Source organism: Canis lupus, chromosome 12 (assembly GCF_011100685.1).
Source record: "Canis lupus familiaris isolate Mischka breed German Shepherd chromosome 12, alternate assembly UU_Cfam_GSD_1.0, whole genome shotgun sequence".
In the NCBI taxonomy this organism is placed as follows: domain Eukaryota; kingdom Metazoa; phylum Chordata; class Mammalia; order Carnivora; family Canidae; genus Canis; species Canis lupus.
In genome coordinates, this window is record NC_049233.1 from 24,821,553 (window position 1) to 24,841,306 (window position 19,754).

Consider the following 19,754-nt stretch of genomic DNA (forward strand, 5'->3'; position numbering starts at 1 on the left):
TTTATTTATTTTTAAAGATTTTATTTATTCATGAGAGACAGAGAGAGGGGGGCAGAGACACAGGCAGAGAGAGACGCAGGCTCCATGCAGGGAGCCCGATGTGGACTCGATCCTGGGACTCCAGGATCACGCTTTGGGTTGAAGGCAGGCGCTAAACCACTGAACCACCCAGGCATCCCTGCAGCCATTTTTAAACCCTACAGTAAGATTAATTAACAGGTCACAGGGCATTTGAGAAACAAAGTACTCTATATAGATCACAATACTTACTACCAATATAGAACAATATTTATTAGAAATAGTGATAGTAGGGCAGCCCGGATGGCTCAGCGGTTTAGCGCCACCTTCAGCCCAGGGCTGATCCTGGAGACCCGGGATCCAGTCCCATGTCAGGCTCCCTGCATAGAGCCTGCTTTTCCCTCTGCCTGTGTCTCTGCCTCTCTCTCTCTCTCTCCTCTGTGTTTCTCATGAATAAATGAATAAAATCTTAAAAAAAAAAAAAAACAAATAGTGATAGCAGTATTGGGACACCTAGATGGCTCCTGTGGTTAAGTGTCTGCCTTTGGCTCAGTTCATCATGATCTCAGGGTCCTAGAATCAAGCCCCACATCAGGCTCAGGCTCTCTGCTCTGTGGGGAGTCTGCTTCTCCCTCTCCTTCTGCTCCTCCCCCCAACTCATGCTTTCTCTCTCTCTCTCTTTCTCAAATAAGTTAAAAAAAAATAGTGAAAGCAATATTAAAAACCAGGAAGTTTGCTATTTGTTTCATTGATAAATTTTTTATTTCATTGTAAAAGAAATGATTCCTAATTGTTTCATTGTACGCTGGATATTTTAAACAGTCTTTCTAGTAATAATTGCATTAATATTGTTGGAATTGTTTTTTTTTAATATTGTTGGAATTGTTAGCATGTCTTTTTACCTGCTAGTACACGTGTGTTTCATTTTATACTTTCATCATTTATTTACATGTATTGATGTCACGTCCCTTTCCACAAAGGACTTGAGGTGACTTGCAACAAGATATATAGGACAAATCTGTATCAAAGTAAAATATAAATAACAGTGGATAATGAGGATCAAGAAAAATAGTAAATGATATCACTATCTGCCCAGTGGCTAGAGTTCCAAACCTAGGAGTCTTTTTCTTCATTCTCTTCATTTACAGTCTGTCCATCTGTGCTATTCTAAAATATATTCCAAATGTGTTCCCTTTTTTTTTTTCCTACCAACGCTTCTCTGGTTTAGGCCACCATCATCTTTTCCCTAAGTAATTCCCTTTCTTACACTCTGATCCCTCTTACTGTTCCTTCTCTATTGAGCATAAGAATCATCTTTTAAAAATCACAGTGTAAATCACTTCTTGACTTCCTGTGCCTAGATTGTGGCCTGATAATTTCTTGTTTATTGTGTATTGTCTGTCTCATTAAAATGTGAGCTTCATGAGAGCAGTTTTGTTTTGTTTTGCTAGTTTATAGCTAGATCCCATCTTCTGGAAATAGTGCTTGGTACATAGTAGGTTCTCAATGTTTTTAAAAAGAATTCCACATAAAAAAATCAAATGTTAGAATTGATGGTGGTATTGCCAGGATTTGATAAATTTATTTTAGAAGAGAGAGGATTCTTGGGGCACCTGGCTGGCTCATTTGGTGGCACATGTGACTCTTGATCTCAGGGTTGTGAGTTTGAGCCCTATGTTGGCTGTAGATCTTACTTAAAAATAAAATCTTTGAAAAAAGAGGATTCTTTCCCTGGGACTTCTCTTTAGACTGGTATATGTATCAAAATCAAAATCACTAATGGGTCTTTACAAAAAAAAAATACATACACACACACACACACACACACACCTGGGGTTCATTCTAGAAGTCTGGGAGTCACCAGGAATCTGTAATTTTGAACGACTCCATTGCAAATCTGAGGTACATCCTTGTTTAAGGACAGGGGTCTGAGAGAGAGAAAGCTGTGTGGATGCAAGTAGAAAACTTCAGCCAAATATTTATAAACATGATTATTACTGATAAGTTTATAGAGTTTCAGAGAAGCCTTATTTATATCTTTAGAGATTATTGTAATAGACCAGTGATTCCAAAGTGGTTTGCTGAAGATGATCATTTGGGAGTGTGGGAAGGAAATAAATAATTCAACTTACACATTTGTAATCTCATTCCTTTTACATTTTTTTTGGGAGGGGGAAGGCATATTATAAGTACATAATGTACACTAATATATGTAATTTATAAAAACACATGTAGTGGAGGTATGTGCTCAATATTTTATTGATAAAAATGTGGGATCCAAAGAGCATGGAGATAACTCTGTTAGTCAGGATAGGGTTATTCATTCAGTGGTAACAAATTATCCCTAAATCTCAATGACTACTGAAATTGTTTGTTTCTTGTTCTTGCTCTGTGTCTTATGTGGTTCATCTTCAGCTCTGCTCTGTGTCCTATTGATGCTGTGACTCAGATTGACTGAGCACCCTTTCTCTGAAATTGCATCAGTTGCTGTGGCTCAGCGGGGAGAGAATTGGGTAAACCACATGCTTAATACAGATTTTGTTTGGGTGTGACACATGTCACTTAGATTTTACTGGCCAAAGCAAGTCACATGGCAATGCAATATGAGTCCAGCAGGTAGGGGATGTACACCCTTTTCTCACTGAGAAATATAAGGTGAGTAGCAGCGCAGTCTACACGAGGCAGCCTCTTACTTGTTTCCTGGGTGGAACGTTTGCCTCACCAGAGTGCTGTTTTAATCTTCTCTTAGGAGTGCTGGCAGAGTGAAACTGCTCTTCCAGTTTCCGGTTTAATGGAGAATATCAAAAAGAAAAAGAGGGGCACCTGGGTGGCTCAGTTGGTTAAGAGTCTGCCTTTGGCTTAGGTCATGATCCCTGGCTCCTGGGATGGAGCCCTGTATTGGGCTCTCTGCTCAGCAGGGCGCCTGCTTCTCGCTTTCCCTCTGCCTGCCACTCTGCCTACTTGTGCTCTTTGTCTCTCTGGCAAATAAATAAATAAAATCTTAAAAAAAAAATGAAAAAGATACACTCCCCAAATCCTTAATTCTGTTAGTAAGGCAGCATGTAAAATACTATAATTATAACAGTATAGTTATAAAATAAAGAAATAAAGCTTTATACAAACTGTTAAAGCCCAGTAATTTTTGCTTGACAAAAAGATTTATACCATTATACCACATGCCATTTGAAGCATGGGGGTACTGACTCTTTGGTGGGTGGGTATGGATAATAGGGATTGAGCTGTGGGGAATTGTGAGTAGTGGTGGAAAGAGAAGAACTTCAAAGCTCCAATGTTCAGGGTCTTTGCTAATTGAAAATTAATCAGAGTGAAGGTTGAGCATCTCTGGAATAGTAATGTAAGTTACTCAGGAAATGTGATTCCATTTAGAAGAGTTCGTTTATATACCTTTTTTCAGGAAGATGTTTATTTTGTGAAACATGATACGCCTTGATTGTAAGATGTTGCAGTGATCTTTATTAGTTATTTTGAATACCCCCTAAAGACCAGTCCAATGTTTGTTTAATAAAATGACAAGTTTATAGAAACCAGTTTAGTTGCAGGAAGCATTTCAATTTGTGCCTGGAAAACAGAAACTAATTAAATGTAATCTGTAAACATTAGTGATAGTAATAATAAATATTTACCATGTATTAAGGGCATGCTATTTGCTATCCCTATGCTAGGCACCTTTCATATTTTATTTTATTTAAAAGCTATGTGAAATGGTATTATTTTTTAAATTTTACTGGTTAAGAAACTGAGGTGTGAAGAGGTTAATTAACCTCAGATTTGAACTCAGGCTTTTGCCTTAAAGACTATATATTTTCCACTGTCTTACTCTGCTTTTATAATTGTTTCACTATATCTGTTTTTACTCTCTTACATTAGTAGAAGCAAGAAGCCATTTAATCTTGTCTTGCTCTTTTAGAGGGTGGGTATTTTCTAGGCATGCAGTAGGTAACTTCATTAAGGGAGTTGGAGGAAATGAAATGTGCTCATATTTTCCCAGTAGTTTTTATACAGAAAACAGAAGAGAATACCCAAGGGTATTTAAGGTATTTAAAATAATCAAGTCAGTAGCAGTTTATATTAATTAAGTTTTGTAAAGTCATCCTGTATTTTTTGGTGAGTTTTCTTACTTTGGCCATTTAAATTTTGGTTATAACTAAATTGATAAATGAAGATTTAGAATGTGTGTGACAAATGGATGAACTTTTTAATTCACAAAGGAAAAACTATTTACTGAAAGGCTATAAGACGAGCTCTGACATGAATTTTAGATAGAGTGCCTTGTCATTTGGAATGCACCTGGTTATTTAGGGTGAGTGATTTAGAAATACATTGAATTCCTTAGAATTTTATTCATTATTTCTAATCTAAGCAAGAGTAGGCATTTTTTTTTCTCTATTTTTTGGGAGGGTACATTTCTTTCTTTTTTTTTAATTAGAAAAAGTTTTTTGAAGATTTTATTTATTTTAGAGAGAGAGTGAGCTTGTGTGAGCATAGCAGAGGGAGGAGCAAAAGGGGAGGGAAAAGAATCTTGAGCGGATTCTGCACTGAGTGCGGGGCCCAAGGTAGGGCTCAGGCTCACCACCCTGAGATCATGACCTGAGCTGAAACCAAGAGTCAGATGCTTAACTGACCGTGCCACCCAGACACCCCTGGGAGGGTGCATTTCGATGAAAGAAAATCTAATTACATTATTATTTTTTTAAAGTAAGCTCTACACCCAGTGTGGGACTTGAACTCATGAACCTGAGATCAAGAGTAGCATACTCTACCGACTGAGCCAGCCAGGTGCCTCTTTATTAGGTTCTTTAATACTCTATAGTATTTAGAAATTTTTGAATAAAAAAAATTTAGTCTTAATTCTAAGGTGAAAGACTATTTGAATAAGTAAAGTTATAACTTATTACATTGTATGACCATTAAGGTGTGCTTCCACTGCTTCCCTGATATTTACTAGGTAAGTAGTTAATTGCTTCTAAACACCTTTGGTATTGTTAATACAAATATTTGAGCTGAGTATAGGGAAAGAGGAGATACTATATTACTCTGGAGAAGTATTAGCATTATATATTGCTGTGAGATTTGTTTAGTTCGAACCCCAAAGAGTATTTGGAGTATTTGTTGCTATAATTAGTGATTATCAAAGGGCCATGGTGGAGTAGCATACCTGAACTTCAGTTTTGTCAGGCAATTCAGTCAAAACTATTTGGGTAAAAAACAGTGTATGCATTCAGTTGTGATTATCTTAGTGGTGGGGAGAACAGGCATGTATGTTAGAATTTTATTTAAATTCAAATAAGTGGGACCCCTGAGTGGCGCAGCGGTTTAGCGCCTGCCTTTGGCCCAGGGTGCGATCCTGGAGACCCGGGATCGAATTCCACGTCGGGCTCCCGGTGCATGGAGCCTGCTTCTCCCTCTGCCTGTGTCTCTGCCATTCTCTCTCTCTCTCTCTCTGTGACTATCATAAAAAAAAAAAAAAAAAAATCAAATAAGTATTCATTAGGCAAATTCAAAATACATTTTTGTATTAACTTTTTCTATTTCCAATTGGAAATTCACTTAAAAATAATAAAAACTTCAATGAGGATGTTAATATTTCTTCTCCTTTCATCCATATCTTCTTGATTAGTTTCTTACTTTATTAGTTGCTGTGTGAGAATTACAGTTTGACTCTAAAACTGGTCTAAAATGTAGCTACCTTTGCTCTACAGTGTGTATCTATCTGGTTGTGCATTTAAGTTTAAAAGCATTTCCCTTATGGAGTGCAAAGGATAAGGTAGATAGTCAATTAAATAGGCAGAGATATATATGAACAAAACAAATGCTGAAGCAGAATAATCTGATGTTAGGAAAATATTTACTATTGCTAAACTTACAGCACTGTAGAATGAGTGTCGATTTGTGCTGTTTAATTTGTGCAATGATGTTCTTTAAATTTTTTACTTATAAAATTTACTGTGACATCTAGTTATATTACATTTTTAGTTTCTGTATTTTTATCCTGTTCATTACCAAAAAACAATTGCGTTGAAAATTTTAATTGTTGACTCTCTCTTGATGTTACATGTACAACTCTCTTCTAGAGTATTACTTTGTTTATTTGGAGACTATGGCCTTGTGAACTCAATCTTAGTTGGAAATCCAATTTCATTTCTATTTCTATTAATTAGCTGTAAAATTAAAATTATAATATTTACCTTGTAGGGTTGTTGGTGTGATTACATGAGATAGTATAAACTAGTGTAACTACTAGATTGTATGCATGGGTCTCAACCCCATTGGCTTTTTAATAGTTTACTGCTGCACACACCTAGACTGCCCATCTCTTTGCTGTATTTTGACTTTCATATAACAGCTGGTGAGCAGACATTTTAAGCCATTACACAGTGGTGAGATAGTTGTCCACCAGCCAGTGATTCTATGTCAGTAGTAGTGCCATCATTCTTTTCATAGTATGATTTGTGCATATCCTTAACTATTTTTTAGGCTTTTTCTGCCTGTGCCCTTTAGAAATGGGCAACAGTAGTGGGGGATGGAGTGATGATGGGTTGGATGGGTATCCTTTGGGCCTAGCCTCACTTCAACAGAGTGTTTTTTTTTTTTTCTAATTTCTGCAACATAATATCCTTCTCGATAAGATTTCCTTTAAAGGAAGTTTTCAAAATATGCTGGACTTTTACCTTTCAGGGAAATAAAGAAAAAGAGAAGCTTAACTAATATTAGTAGTTAAGCAGCATTAATCTTAGATTCAACAGATTTGGGTAAATATAGAAATCATTTGGCATGCCAAAAGTGGTGATTCTGTAGCATCACTTTTATACTTAATCTAGCCAGTGGTTTCTTTAATTTTGAAGTAAAAGAACAAAGTAAAAAGGATGTGCAAGAAAGCATTGAACAATTAGAAATTGAAATAAAAAACTCCATTCTAATAACACTCATGAGATATGTAAGGAATAAATTTAATAATAGGAAGAAAATAAAAATGATCTGTAATCCCTTTATCCAGAGTTACACAATTTTACTTGATCTAAACTTCCCCCCACATACAAACGTATACACAAACCCAGACATGGAATCTCTTAAAGATTTGTTTTAATTTGCTCTCATCTAATTGTATTACTTTATTTTTACCTTAACAGAATTTCATGGATATCTTTCTATCAGAGTAATCATAAATATTCATAATTTTAATAATTTTACTGATTGAATTGTATTTTATTATAACAGTTCTTTTTTTACTTTTAAAATGTTTTAAAAAGTAAGAAGTATAACACATATCTAGAAAAATATATCAAACAAAAACATACAGTTTAATGGGTTATTATTAAGTCTGTTATCCAGTAATAAAGCATTATTAGTACTCTTCACACTTCTTATGCTCTTTCTCAACCAGTTGTCTCCTCTCTCCCTCAGAGGAAACCACTGGAATCTGTCTGACTTTGTGGTAATCGCTTCCTTATCTTTTTCCTTTGAGTTGACCACCTTAATATTCATTCCTAAACAGTATAAATTTCCTTATTAACACAAAACTTTATCTAAGTGGAACAATGAGATGTTTTATTTTATAGCTGGATTATTGTGCTAATATGTTTTTAAGATATGCCTATCAGGTGAAGTTTATTTTTGTTGCTATGCCATAGTCTATACTATGGATATGCTACATTTATTCTGCTTTTGATGCATTTTTGGGTTTTTAGTTTTGGCTGTTGTGAATAACGTTGCTTTTTGATTTTATGAATAGTACTTATTCATATTTCTTTGTATTTATGCTTCTTTAGGACAGTGGTCTGATAACTGGAACATTCCCATCACTTGGGAACTTGTTAGGGATGTATGTTTTTGGGACCTGTTCCAGAGATTATGAATCAACCTCTAGGAATGGAGAGTAGCAGTTTGTATTTTAACAAACGTTCTAGGTAAATATAATCTGTTGCTCTAGGGTAGGTAGGGCTTAGCAAAATATGGCCCTTCTGCTAAATTCTCTTTGCTATCTATTTTTGCATAACTTGTGAGTGAAGATTGATTTTTACATTTTTAAGTAGTTGAAAAAAATTAAAAGAATAACATGTGTTATCAAAGGAAAATTATTATGAGAAATGTAAGCTTCAGAGTCTATAAATATATTGTATTAATATAGCCATATCCATTTATTTACATATGGCTATTTTCTTGACATAACAACAAAATATATACTTGTGAAAGAGACCTTGTGGCTTGCAAAGTCTAAAATTTTAACTGTTGGGCCTTTTCTAGGACAAGTTTTCTTTTTTTTTTTTTTAAGAAGAATCTTTATTTTATTTTTTAAAATTTTATTTATTTATTCATGAGAGACACACAAGGTAAGAGACACAGGCAGAGGGAGAAGTAGGCTCCATGCAGGGAGCCAGATGTGGAACTCGATCCAGGGACTCCAGGATCATGCCCTGGGCCAAAGGCTCAACCCCTGAGCTACCCAGGTGACCCTAGAACAAGTTTTCTTATCTCTGCTCTAGTATATATACTTAAGGAGAAATATTGCCAGGTCATGGGATATGTTTACTTTCAACTTATGAGATAATGCCAGATTTTCTAAAATGTTCATACAAATTTGTACTCCTGTCAGTAGGTTATGAGAGTCCCATTGCTCTATACTCTCATCTGTATTGTCTCAACTAAATTTTAGTTCGAATGAGTGTATAATAGTATCTTCATTGTGTCATTTTGCCTCCAGTTATAATGGAAAAGTTTCAAGCATACAGAAAAGTTGAAAGAATCTTACAGTGAATATCTGTATGTACTCAGTACATAGATTCTACAACTTACAGTTTACCATATTTGTATTATTATTTCTATTCCTATAGCTGTCCTTTCAAAGTAAGTTATGGAAATCAGTATAGTTCCCACCAAATAGATACTACAGCCTGCATATCCTTACCTAGAATTCAATGCTTGTCTGAATATAACCTCAAGCTTTTATTGTCTTCATAATACAACAAAGTATGAAGCTTAGAACTGGATCAATTACCCTTTTGTTTCTTATCTCTTCCCAGTTCAGAACGCTTGCATCTCTTATAGCATTCTCGTAGATCTGCAGTTGGGCTCAACACATTCAAGCCTCAGCACAATCTTTGTAGTTTTAGCCTTTTCCTGGAAAATCAGCTTTTAGTCTGCCCACCCTAGCCACTTTGCTTCCTGTCATGATGCTGCTTTCCCTGAGCATAAAGAGACTCTGCCTTTCTTGTACTGTGTCACTTTGTGAGGTTGGTGCTTACCATACTTCTTGCAGAAGTTCCAGTGGGTTTTAGGAGGATTCACCATGTTCGCAAGAGCACTGTCAGCACAGAAAAAAAGCTAGAGTTCAATATTGGTTAACAGTTATCTTCATTTAAGGTAAAGCTTACATACAATGAAATGCACAACTCTTTAAGTGTACCATTCATGAGTTCTGACAAATGCATAAACGTGTGCAGCTCAAACTTACCAAGGTACAGAATGTTACTATCAGCCCTGAGAGTTTCCTCATGCTCCAGAAAATCCCTGTTCCTGTTCTCCAAAAGGCAGCCACTATTCAAATCTTTTTCTACCACATTAAATTTTGCCTGTTCTAGAACTTTATATAAATGGGATCAAGTAAGTCCCTTTTGTGGTCATATATTTTTATTTTTCTTGGGTAAATTCCTGGGAGTGGGATTTTTGAGTCATAGGGCAGATATCCTTAGTTTTATAAGAAAGTGCTGAAAGAAAAGAAAAAAAGAAAAGAAAGTGCTGAAAGTGGAAAAAGTGGACCATTTATACCAACAATATATAAGAGCTCCAGTTCCTCCACACTTTCACCAACATTTTTGTCCCCCAATGTATATAGATTAATCATTCTGATTGTTGTGTAGTGTTATATTGTGGAGTTTTTCCACTATAGTTTTAAGTTGTACTTACTTGATGACTAAGGAGGTTAAGGTTCATATATTTATTCAGCCTTTAAATTTTCTCATTTGTAAAATGCCTGTTCATGTTTTTTACATATTTTTCTGTTGGATTATGTTTTTTCTAATTTTTATTATTATTTTTTTAAGTAGGCTCCACACTCAGTATGGAGCTCAACTTGGGACTTGAACTCATGACCCCAAGATCAAGGCCTGAGCTGAGTTTAAGAGTCGGACACTGAACCGACTGAGCCACCCAGGTGCTCCTCTAAAATTATTTCATTTGTCTTGGCTATTATTTTTGATCCTTTGCATATACATATACATTTAAAATCAACTTGTAAATGCACACACACAGATGAAGAAGCTATTCTGATTTTGTTTAAGAGTGTATTGAATCTATACGTCAATTTGAGAAGAATTGGTACATTTGTAATATTTGATCTGGCACGTGTTTGTGGCATATCTCTCTGTTATTTTAGTTTTCTCCAGTTTCCCTCAGGAAGGTTTTATAGTTTCTTTGTGGAGGCCTTGCACATCTTTTGTTAGATTTATTCCCAAGTATTTGATAGTTTTAATCTTGTGATGGGAGCCTTAAAAAAAATCCATTATTGAACCTGGCTGCTGACATATGGGAATACAAATGGTTTTTCTATATTTGACCTTATATTCAGAAATCTTATTTAATTAGGTCAGTAGGTCTAATTATTTGTGCATATTTCCTGAGTTTCTAAGAATACTAATCATATAATCTGTGAATAATGACAATTTTATTTTTCAGTCTTTACCTGTTTTATGGTCTTATCTATCTGATTCTCATTTATGGAGTCTCATTTCTGTGTGTTTTGTTATTTTGTGTGCTGGAGATGTGTGGGCAGTTATTTGGAAGACTATATTGAGATGTAGGAGGATTATTTCTTTCTCCCAAAGGGTTTTCACTTGTTTCTTTCATGGACCTATAGGAAGTGCTAGTTCAGGATAAATTTCTTTTTTTTTTTTTTTAGTTCAGGATAATTTTAATTTAAATCCAAAACCCGAGATTCCTGGCCCACTAGATAATTAGATACTGGGTTTCAGATTCACATGAAGGCTGATAAACTTCTGGTTCACACCTGCCTAAGTCCTTCAGTGTCCTAGAGAGTAGGGCGTTGTTTAAGGCATTTTTTAAAAAAAGATTTTATTTATTCATGAGAGAGAGAGAGAGGCAGAGGGAGAAGCAGGCTCCATGCAGGGAACCCTATGTGGGACGTGATCCTCCAGGATCACGCGCTGAGCCAAAGGCAGACACTTAACCACTGAGCCACCAAGGCATCCTGTTTAAGGCATTTTTTGATGATTCCACTGACTTTTAAATTTCTGTTCTTGAGTTTCTTGTCTGTTTCTCTCTCTTTTTTTTTTTTTTTTTTTTTAATGATAGTCACAGAGAGAGAAAGAGAGAGAGGCAGAGACACAGGCAGAGGGAGAAGCAGGCTCCATGCACCGGGAGCCCGACGTGGGATTCGATCCTGGGTCTCCAGGATCACGCCCTGGGCCAAAGGCAGGCGCCAAACCGCTGCGCCACCCAGGGATCCCATCTTGTCTGTTTCTCTTTTTCACAAGTCACTTTTTATAGTTTCCCATTCATACAACTATCATCACATTTGCCTTTTAACATACAGATAATAGCATAGTTGTTATCTGTACACTTTCAGTCTTTTTTTCTTGTTTTTGCTCATGAAGTGATATTTTAATGTGGACTTTATTATAAAATACAGTATGCTTGATATTGTATTTGAGGATGAGTTTGTAGGAATCCTTTGAGGTATACTGGAATGTGCTTTACTTCAGAGAAAAGATTTGAGTTTGCTTCTACCAGGTGTCTGGGGTATTTGACTCGGAGACCACCTTAAAAGTTCAGGGCTTGGGATTTCACAGATGACATTTGAGCAGTGGGATCTCTTGTTAGATACTCCACTTTCATTTGAACTTGAGTTTATATATATTAATCTGTGCTTTAAAGAAGATGCTTTTATTTATTTATTTATTTATTTATTTATTTATTTATTGACTGACTGTTTATTTGAGAGAGCATGTGCACGAGCTGGGGGAGGGGCAGAGGGAATGAGGGAGTCTGGGAAAGGGAAAAGTAGCCTCCCCAATGAGCAGCGAGCCAGATGCTGGACTCAATCCCAGGACCCTGGGATCATGATCTGAGGCGAAGGCAGACTCGTAACCAACTGAGCCACCCAGGCGCCCCCACCTGCCCTTTTCTAAATAGGAATGTTTACCATGGTCATTCTGCCACTGTTATCACACTATTAATTGAGTGTATGTGGTGTGTGTGTGTGTGTGGGTGTGTGTGTGTAAGTGGAGAGGGTACTTTATCTTTAACAAGAGCTTTATCGTCTTCTAATATAGGGACTATCAAGCATTATCCACAGATGCTGGCTGAACTTTGAGATTAATGCCCATTACTTTATAGAACTTTTAGATTGTCTCAATTGTGATAGGAGTGAATGTATTTTGTAGCAGAAGTTCAGTTAACTGTAAATTGGTGACTAGGAGAATGGATTGCAGTAATCATTGATACTGTTCACAAGTAAATTTGGGTTCTCTTTTTTCTGGCAAAGTAGAATTCTACTTCTTGGCTCCTTTGAAAATAGCATGCTTATATGATATGCTTTTGTCAATGACATGTGAGTGGAATTGACCTGTGTAACTCTTAGGAAGAACCAGTTTGCCATTCATGTTCCTTCTATCATGTAGGAGATTGGAGCCTCCCTAAGCCATCTGGTTGCTTGGTGAGAAGCACTGGTGGTGAAACATTCCTCCTTCCTGCTGCTGCTGCTTCACTGCCCACGTGGACATGCAGAAAAGCAGAAAATACCATTATTTTTGTTAAGCCACTAAAAGTTTTAAAATTTGTTATTGCACCATAACCTAGCCAATCCCAGCTAATGTAGAATACTATAAAAGTGATCAGGAAAGCTACAATGGCTGTTGATTATCTTGACAATTAGAAAAGAGTAGACTTTTAATTTATTTTTATTTTTGTCACTTATGTGATTATTGTCCATTGTTTTGCTTTTATTTTTTTTATTTTATTTTTATTTTTATTTATTTATTTTTTTAAAATTTATGATAGTCACAGAGAGAGAGAGAGGCAAAGACACAGGCAGAGGGAGTGCAGGCTCCATGCACCGGGAGCCCGACGTGGGATTCAATCCTGGGTCTCCAGGATCGCGCCCTGGGCCAAAGGCAGGCGCCAAACCGCTGCGCCACCCAGGGATCCCCATTGTTTTGCTTTTAGATTACTAGTATGTACATCCTACTACTACCTGGGGTTTTTTTTTTTTTGAGAGTAACCTGGGTATTAAATGATATAAATATATTCTCAGTGTTTATTTTATACTTTATCTTCATTTACAGATTTTTTTTCTTTTTCTCTGTAGAATTTTGAAATTTTTTCTAGTCAGATCAATCTTTTTATTTTTAAAGATGTAATCGGTCTGAGATAGTAGATCTATAGGCATTCCTATAGAAAAGCTGATGTTTTAAGTTTGAAGTTGTTTTATATGGCTAGAAAATTTAGAAATAGTTAAACCACTTTTAATTGCAAATACGTATTTTAATAAATTAGATTATGGTCCTTTTTAGTTTATATTAACCTGAGTTTTTATTATAATTTCTTTCCTACTGCAATGCCTTTTGTGTGTTTTGTTGTTGTTGTTGTTATTGTTCTTTTGGTATATGTTCTCAGAAATTGGCAGAGCAGAAATTTGTAAGTTTATTGAAATTAACTTTTCTTTCATATTTTGGCTTTCTTAATTATAGTAATGATTTGAGATACCAGGATTTTAACATTTTTATAAAAGTGAAGAATCCTTACTAGAACAGGAAAGTATTTTATTGGAACTGAATGAAGACTTTTAATTTCTTTGTTTTATAGAACTTTAATTTTTTAAACAATATAAAATATATTTCCTTTCAGATAAGCGATGATGAGAAGAGTCTCCGAGAACAGGAGATTCTTGCTTCATCACCCAGTTTGTGTGGGTCTAAGTTGGATTTGGATTCGGAGTCAGTTTATAAGGTATGTAAACTTTTAAAATACTTCCTAGGTTTTGTTAAATATAATGTTGAGCTTTATATGCATATGTATTTAACCCAGTCATATGGCATCTGGCCACTACAGCTTCTCCCTTTGCTGTGTAGAATTCATCTTCACCCCCCTGAGGGTGTGTGCTAACATCCTGTGCTGGGCTGTCCTACATAGCCTACATACCCTTCTAACCTTGTTTGGACTCTGACCCCACCAAAGCAGGCCATTTTCTTAAAGGAATACTCTCCTCACAATATTTAGGCTTCCACACCATGCTGAGCTGCCCCTGCAGGGATATTCTCTTCACCCGTTGGGCTTTAACACCTTATTCTGGATCACTGCTCTGTGTGATAGCCTTTTTCACCACTCTTGAGCCCTGATGCCATGCTTAGACTGTCTTCCTCACCTAGGCTCTTTCTTACTCCATTTGCGCTCTTTCACTGTCTGCCTCTTTGCTTTCCTCTGGCAAGACCTTCTTGGACCTACTCAGGTGCTGGCATCTTGAAGTCGGCCATCTCTGCTGCCTGCCCTCTTTTCCTCAGCACAGATAGCTAATTTGCTTGAACAAACTGAAAGCTTTTGGACTGAGTAATTCCAGAAGGGGAAGGGGAAGAGCGGAAATTAATTTTAAAATTTGATAGCTGTAACCCCACAATTTCCTTTGAAAAGGATGTACTGGTTATTGTTGGTGAGTGCCAGTAGTTTAAATTCCTGCTTCAAATTAGCTCCTAAGCTGCTCTATTTCTCCCATTTAGGCCATCATTCAGTCAGTTTCCCAAACTTAGAATATGGGAATCAATATTTATTCTTCCTACACCACACATTTCCCATTACTCTGCCTTTACACCATTTTTTGCTCCTGCTTGGGCATTTTTATGTCCACTGTGGCCACCTTAATAAGCTAGAATCATGGAATATCAGAGCTAAGAACCCCTAAGGGCCATTTATTCCATCTCTCTCCCTTTCCCTCCTGAAATTTAGAAGTATTCACTAAATGTATAGAAATCATAAGTCTGGTCAGTCACAGAGTTTGAACTAAGAACTTATGTTTCCAAACTATCCCCACCTCTTGCCTGGATCATTGAAATAAAACCTCTCTCCTCCTCCTCTAATATGTTCTGTATGACTGTTCTTTGGTGCTGTGTCATACACATACCACCCTGTAGAGCTGTTTGACTTTCCATGTTTGTCTGTCTTGTTTTCTCAACTAAGTGATGAACTTCTTTAGGACTGTGTTGTAGTCCTAGAAATCTGTTAAAAAAAAAAATGATCTGTTTATTATTCATTTGAGGGAGAGAGAGAGTGCCTGAGTTGGGGGATGGCAGAGGGGGAGAGTCTAAGCATACTTTCCATTGAGTGCAGACCCTGACTCAGGGCTTGATCCCATGACCCATGAGCTCACAACCTGAGCTGAAGCCAAGAGCTGGATACTTAATCAACTGTGCCACCTATATGCTACTTAGGCATGTAGATTTAACTCCTCTTTAAACCTTGGGTGACTAGGCAGTTTGGGTATCATTTCTTTCACCTAATTTTTTTACTTCAGTTTTAAAAAGAACTATAATGGAGAGTGAGGATGATTTTCAGTTTACTCATACCATATTCTCATATCATTAAAATTTTAGAATAGTTCTTAGGATTTTAAAAAATGCAAGTGAAGTATTATGTTTTTCAAATGATATTTACTGGTAAGTACTTCATTAGTGGAACTGAACATTTATTATTTCCTGTTTCTTGGTGTTGAGATTAGCTTGTCCAGTGTATTTTTCTAGTGAAAGAATGGAAACAGATGAAGAAGTTTAGAATTACTTTACTAGTAATTTTCAGCACTGAACATATTATATACACATAATTGGTGCAGAATAAAATTGTGGGATATGTTATATGAGGGGAATGCAATATGCTTAGATGGCTTGAATTGAGAGTTTAAAATCCCGAAGATTATAATTTGTAAATTCATGAGTTAAGAATAAAAATATATAAAAAAAAGAATAAAAATAATGCATTTGAACTTGGCTTATATTTTTCAAAGCATCTACTCTGAAATTAGCACATTTTTAGACTGGCATTTTCCCAATATTTATTATTCAGTTTTAAGGAATATGAGCTGTTTTGTTTTTGTTTTTTTGATCTGCTGGAACAGATTAAGTTCTCTAGGAAGAATTTTGTTTAGACTTAGTACATAAGATTTAGAAAAATTTCATGATAGGTACTGACTTATTTTCCCTGTTTCACTGTGAATTCAGATCCCTTTTGCTGATGCTCTGGATTTGTTCCGAGGAAGGAAAGTCTATTTGGAAGGTGGCTTTGCTTATGTACCACTTAGAGACATTGTGGCAATCGTCCTGAATGAATTCAGAGCCAAACTGTCCAAGGCATTGGCAGTAGGTATTTCACTTTATTTCTGAACTTTATTTTCACATACTCACATTTTCAATTATATACTCTTGGTAATTTTGTCCTGCACTTCTTAAGAAATAGGTTAATTTTTATAGTGATAATTGAATACTTATGATGTTGTACTGGTAATTATAGAACCACTAAGTTTTTATTTGTTACTGCCCATCGTTAGTTTTTTAATTTTTCTTTCTTATAGTAAAACTAATAGTGAACTGATTAATTTTGTGAGATGCTTCTGTGGGTCATGTCTTCAAGGTTGTGCCTTTTTCCTTGGAAATGATATTATATAAGGCCCTTCACAATTGCTTTTGCCTATGATGTGTATGACCCCTAGATTTCTGTCTAAATTGGTATTTTGTATCTGTAGAGGGTGATGTAGAAGAAAGTCTTTATATTAAGTAATAAAAATGGTGATATAGTAGTGCTGCAATAAATAATCTGCTGAGTGAAAGTGGTGGTAGCTGTTTGAATAAATAATATGATCAGTGCTTTTCAGTGGTTTTTTTGGAAGTGTTACACTTCAGTGATAATATCTTAAAAATACATGTTTTAGGTAGGTTTGAACTCCCACATTTAACATTAATGAACTGATCATCCAGACAGAAAATCAGTAAGGAAACAGTAGCTTTGACCGATACAGTGAACCAGATGGATCTAACAGAAACATTCAGAAACATTCTATCCCCAAAGAGAAGAATACAAATTCTTTTCAAGTGCACATGGGACATTCTTTAGAAAGATCACCTTAGGTCACAAAACAAGTTTCAGCAAATTCAAAAAGAATTCCTATCATGCTCTTTTGCAACCACAAAGTATGAAACTAGAAATCAGTCACAAGAAAACTTCGGAAAGAGCACAAATACGTAGAGGTTAAACAACATGCTGCTAAATAATGAATGGGCCTTGGTTAAGAAGTCAAAGAAAAAAATCAAATGATACATGGAAACAAATGAAAATACAATGCCAAAATTTTGGAGATGCAGCAAAAGCAGTTCTAAGAGGGAGGATAATAGCAATACAGGCCTTCCTTAAGAAGCAAGGAAGATCACAAATAACCTAACCGTACACCTAGAGGAGCTGGAAAAAGAACAAGCAAAGCTCAAAGCCAGTAGAAGAAAGGAAATAATAAAGATTAGAATAGAAATAAATGACATAGAGACTGAAGAAAAAGTATAATAGATCAATGAAACCAGGAGTTGGTTCTTTGAAAAGATAATAAAATTGATAATCCTTTAGTTTATGAAAAAAAGGACTCCTATAAAATCAGAAATGAAGGAGAAGAAATAACAGCTTACACCACAGAAATATAAAGGATTATAAAAGAATATTATGAAAAATTATATTCCAGCAAATTGGACAGCCAAGAAGAAATAGATGATTTTTTAGAAATATTTAGCCCACCAAAACTGAATCAGGAAGAAAAAGAAAATTAGAGCAGACTGATTACTAGCAAAGAAATTGAATAGTAATCAATAAACTTCCAACAAACAAAAGTCCAGGAGCAGATGGCTTCACAGGCAAATACTACCAAATATTTAAAGAAGAGTTAATACTTGTTCTTCTCAAACTATTCCAAAAATTAGAAGGTGAGGGAAAACTTCAAGATTCATTTTATGAGGTCAGCATTACCCTGATACCAAAATATACCTCAAAAAAGAACTATAGGCTAGTATCTGATGAACATAGATGCAGAAATCTTCAACAAAATATTAGTAAACTGAATCCAACAATCCATTAAAATCCATGATCAAGAAGGATTTCTACCAGGCATTCAAGGGTGGTTCAATATTCACAAACTGATCGATGTGATAAATCACATCAACAAGAGAGTAAACACCTTATGATCATTTCAGTAGATGTAGAAAAAGCACTTGACAAAGTGCAACATCTATTCATGATAAAAACTCAACAAAATAGTTTTAGGGGGAACTTACCTCAACATAATAAAGGCCTATGTGAAAAACACGAAGCTAACATCACACTCCATGGTGAAAAACTGAGAGGTTTTCCCCTAAGATCAAGAAGGAGTTGGAGATTCCTGAGTGGCTCAGCGGTTTAGAGCCTGCCTTCGGCTCAGGGCATGATGCTGGAGTCCTGGGATTGAGTCCCACATCGGGCTCCCTGCATGGAGCCTGCTTCCCCCCTCTGCCTGTGTCTTTGCCTCTCTCTCTTTCTCTCTCTCTCTGTCTCTGTCTCTTGTGAATAAACAAAATCTTTAAAAAAAATAAAAAGGAAGAGTCAAGGATGTCCACTCTCTTGTCTTTATCCAATGGATTACTGAGTCTTAACACAGCAGTCAGACAAGAAAAAAAAAAATTAAAAGGCATTCAGATCGGTAAGGAAGAAGATAAACTTTCACTGTTTACAGATGACATGATACTATATATAGAAAATCCAAAAGACTCCACTAAAAACTATTAGAACTGACAAATGAGTTCAGTAAAGTCACAGGTTACACAATTAATATTCAGAAATCTTGCATTTCTCTACACTAATAATGAAGTAGCAGAGAAATGAAGAAAACAGTTCTGTTTATAATTGCCCTGAATTGTTGATATAGTTGAATTATACATAATTCGGTAACTCCAGCAGTAATAAAAATTATACCAGAAAATATACTTTTTAACTCCAAAGGAAAGATTGGCCTATACTTCTATCTGTAATCAATATAGCTTAAAAGAGCCATATCACATAACCTTGAAGTTCTGAATCAAGTACCAAAAAAAGGTACTTGAAAAGAACATGTAAATTGAATACAATGCTTAGAAGTAAACTTAACCAAGGAAGTGAAAGACCTGTATTGCAAACTATAAAACACTGATGAAAGAAATTGAAGATGACACTAACAAAGGGAAAGATACTCCATGTTCTTGGGTTGGGAGAGCCAATATTATTGGGAGAGCCAATATTGGGTTGGAGAGCCAATAAAACGTCCATACTGCCCAAAGCAATCTACAGATACAATGCAGTCCCTATCAAAATACCAAGTGTTTTTCACAGAACTGAAACAAATAATCTTAAGATTTGTATAGAACCACAGAAGAGCCCAAATAGCCAAAGCACTCTTGAAAAAGAACAAAACAATCTCAGATTTTAAGATATATTATAAAGCTGAAGTAATCAGAATGGTTCTGGCACAAAAATAGAAACACAGATCAATGGAACAGAATAGAGAGTTCAGAAATAAACTCATACTTCGGTGATCAAACTCCTACTTTGGTGATCAATTAATCTATGACAAGGTAAGAATATACAGTGGGAAAAGGTTTCTTCAATAAATGGTTTTGGGAAAACTGGACAGCTACGTGCAGAAGAATGAAACTGGACCACTTTCTCACACCATACAC

The 19,754-nt window shown here is 35.7% G+C and overlaps 1 protein-coding gene across 2 annotated transcripts in view; it reads left to right on the forward strand.

Moving 5' to 3' along the window:
• Positions 1-19,754, forward strand: part of PRIM2 (DNA primase subunit 2) — a 307,686-nt gene that overhangs the window by 49,440 nt on the left and 238,492 nt on the right. For both annotated transcript variants that reach the window (XM_038554418.1, XM_038554419.1), the window contains exons 6-7: positions 13,897-13,998; positions 16,254-16,391. In XM_038554418.1, the coding sequence (XP_038410346.1) occupies positions 13,897-13,998; positions 16,254-16,391 (240 nt within the window). The remainder of the gene's footprint in view (positions 1-13,896; positions 13,999-16,253; positions 16,392-19,754) is intronic.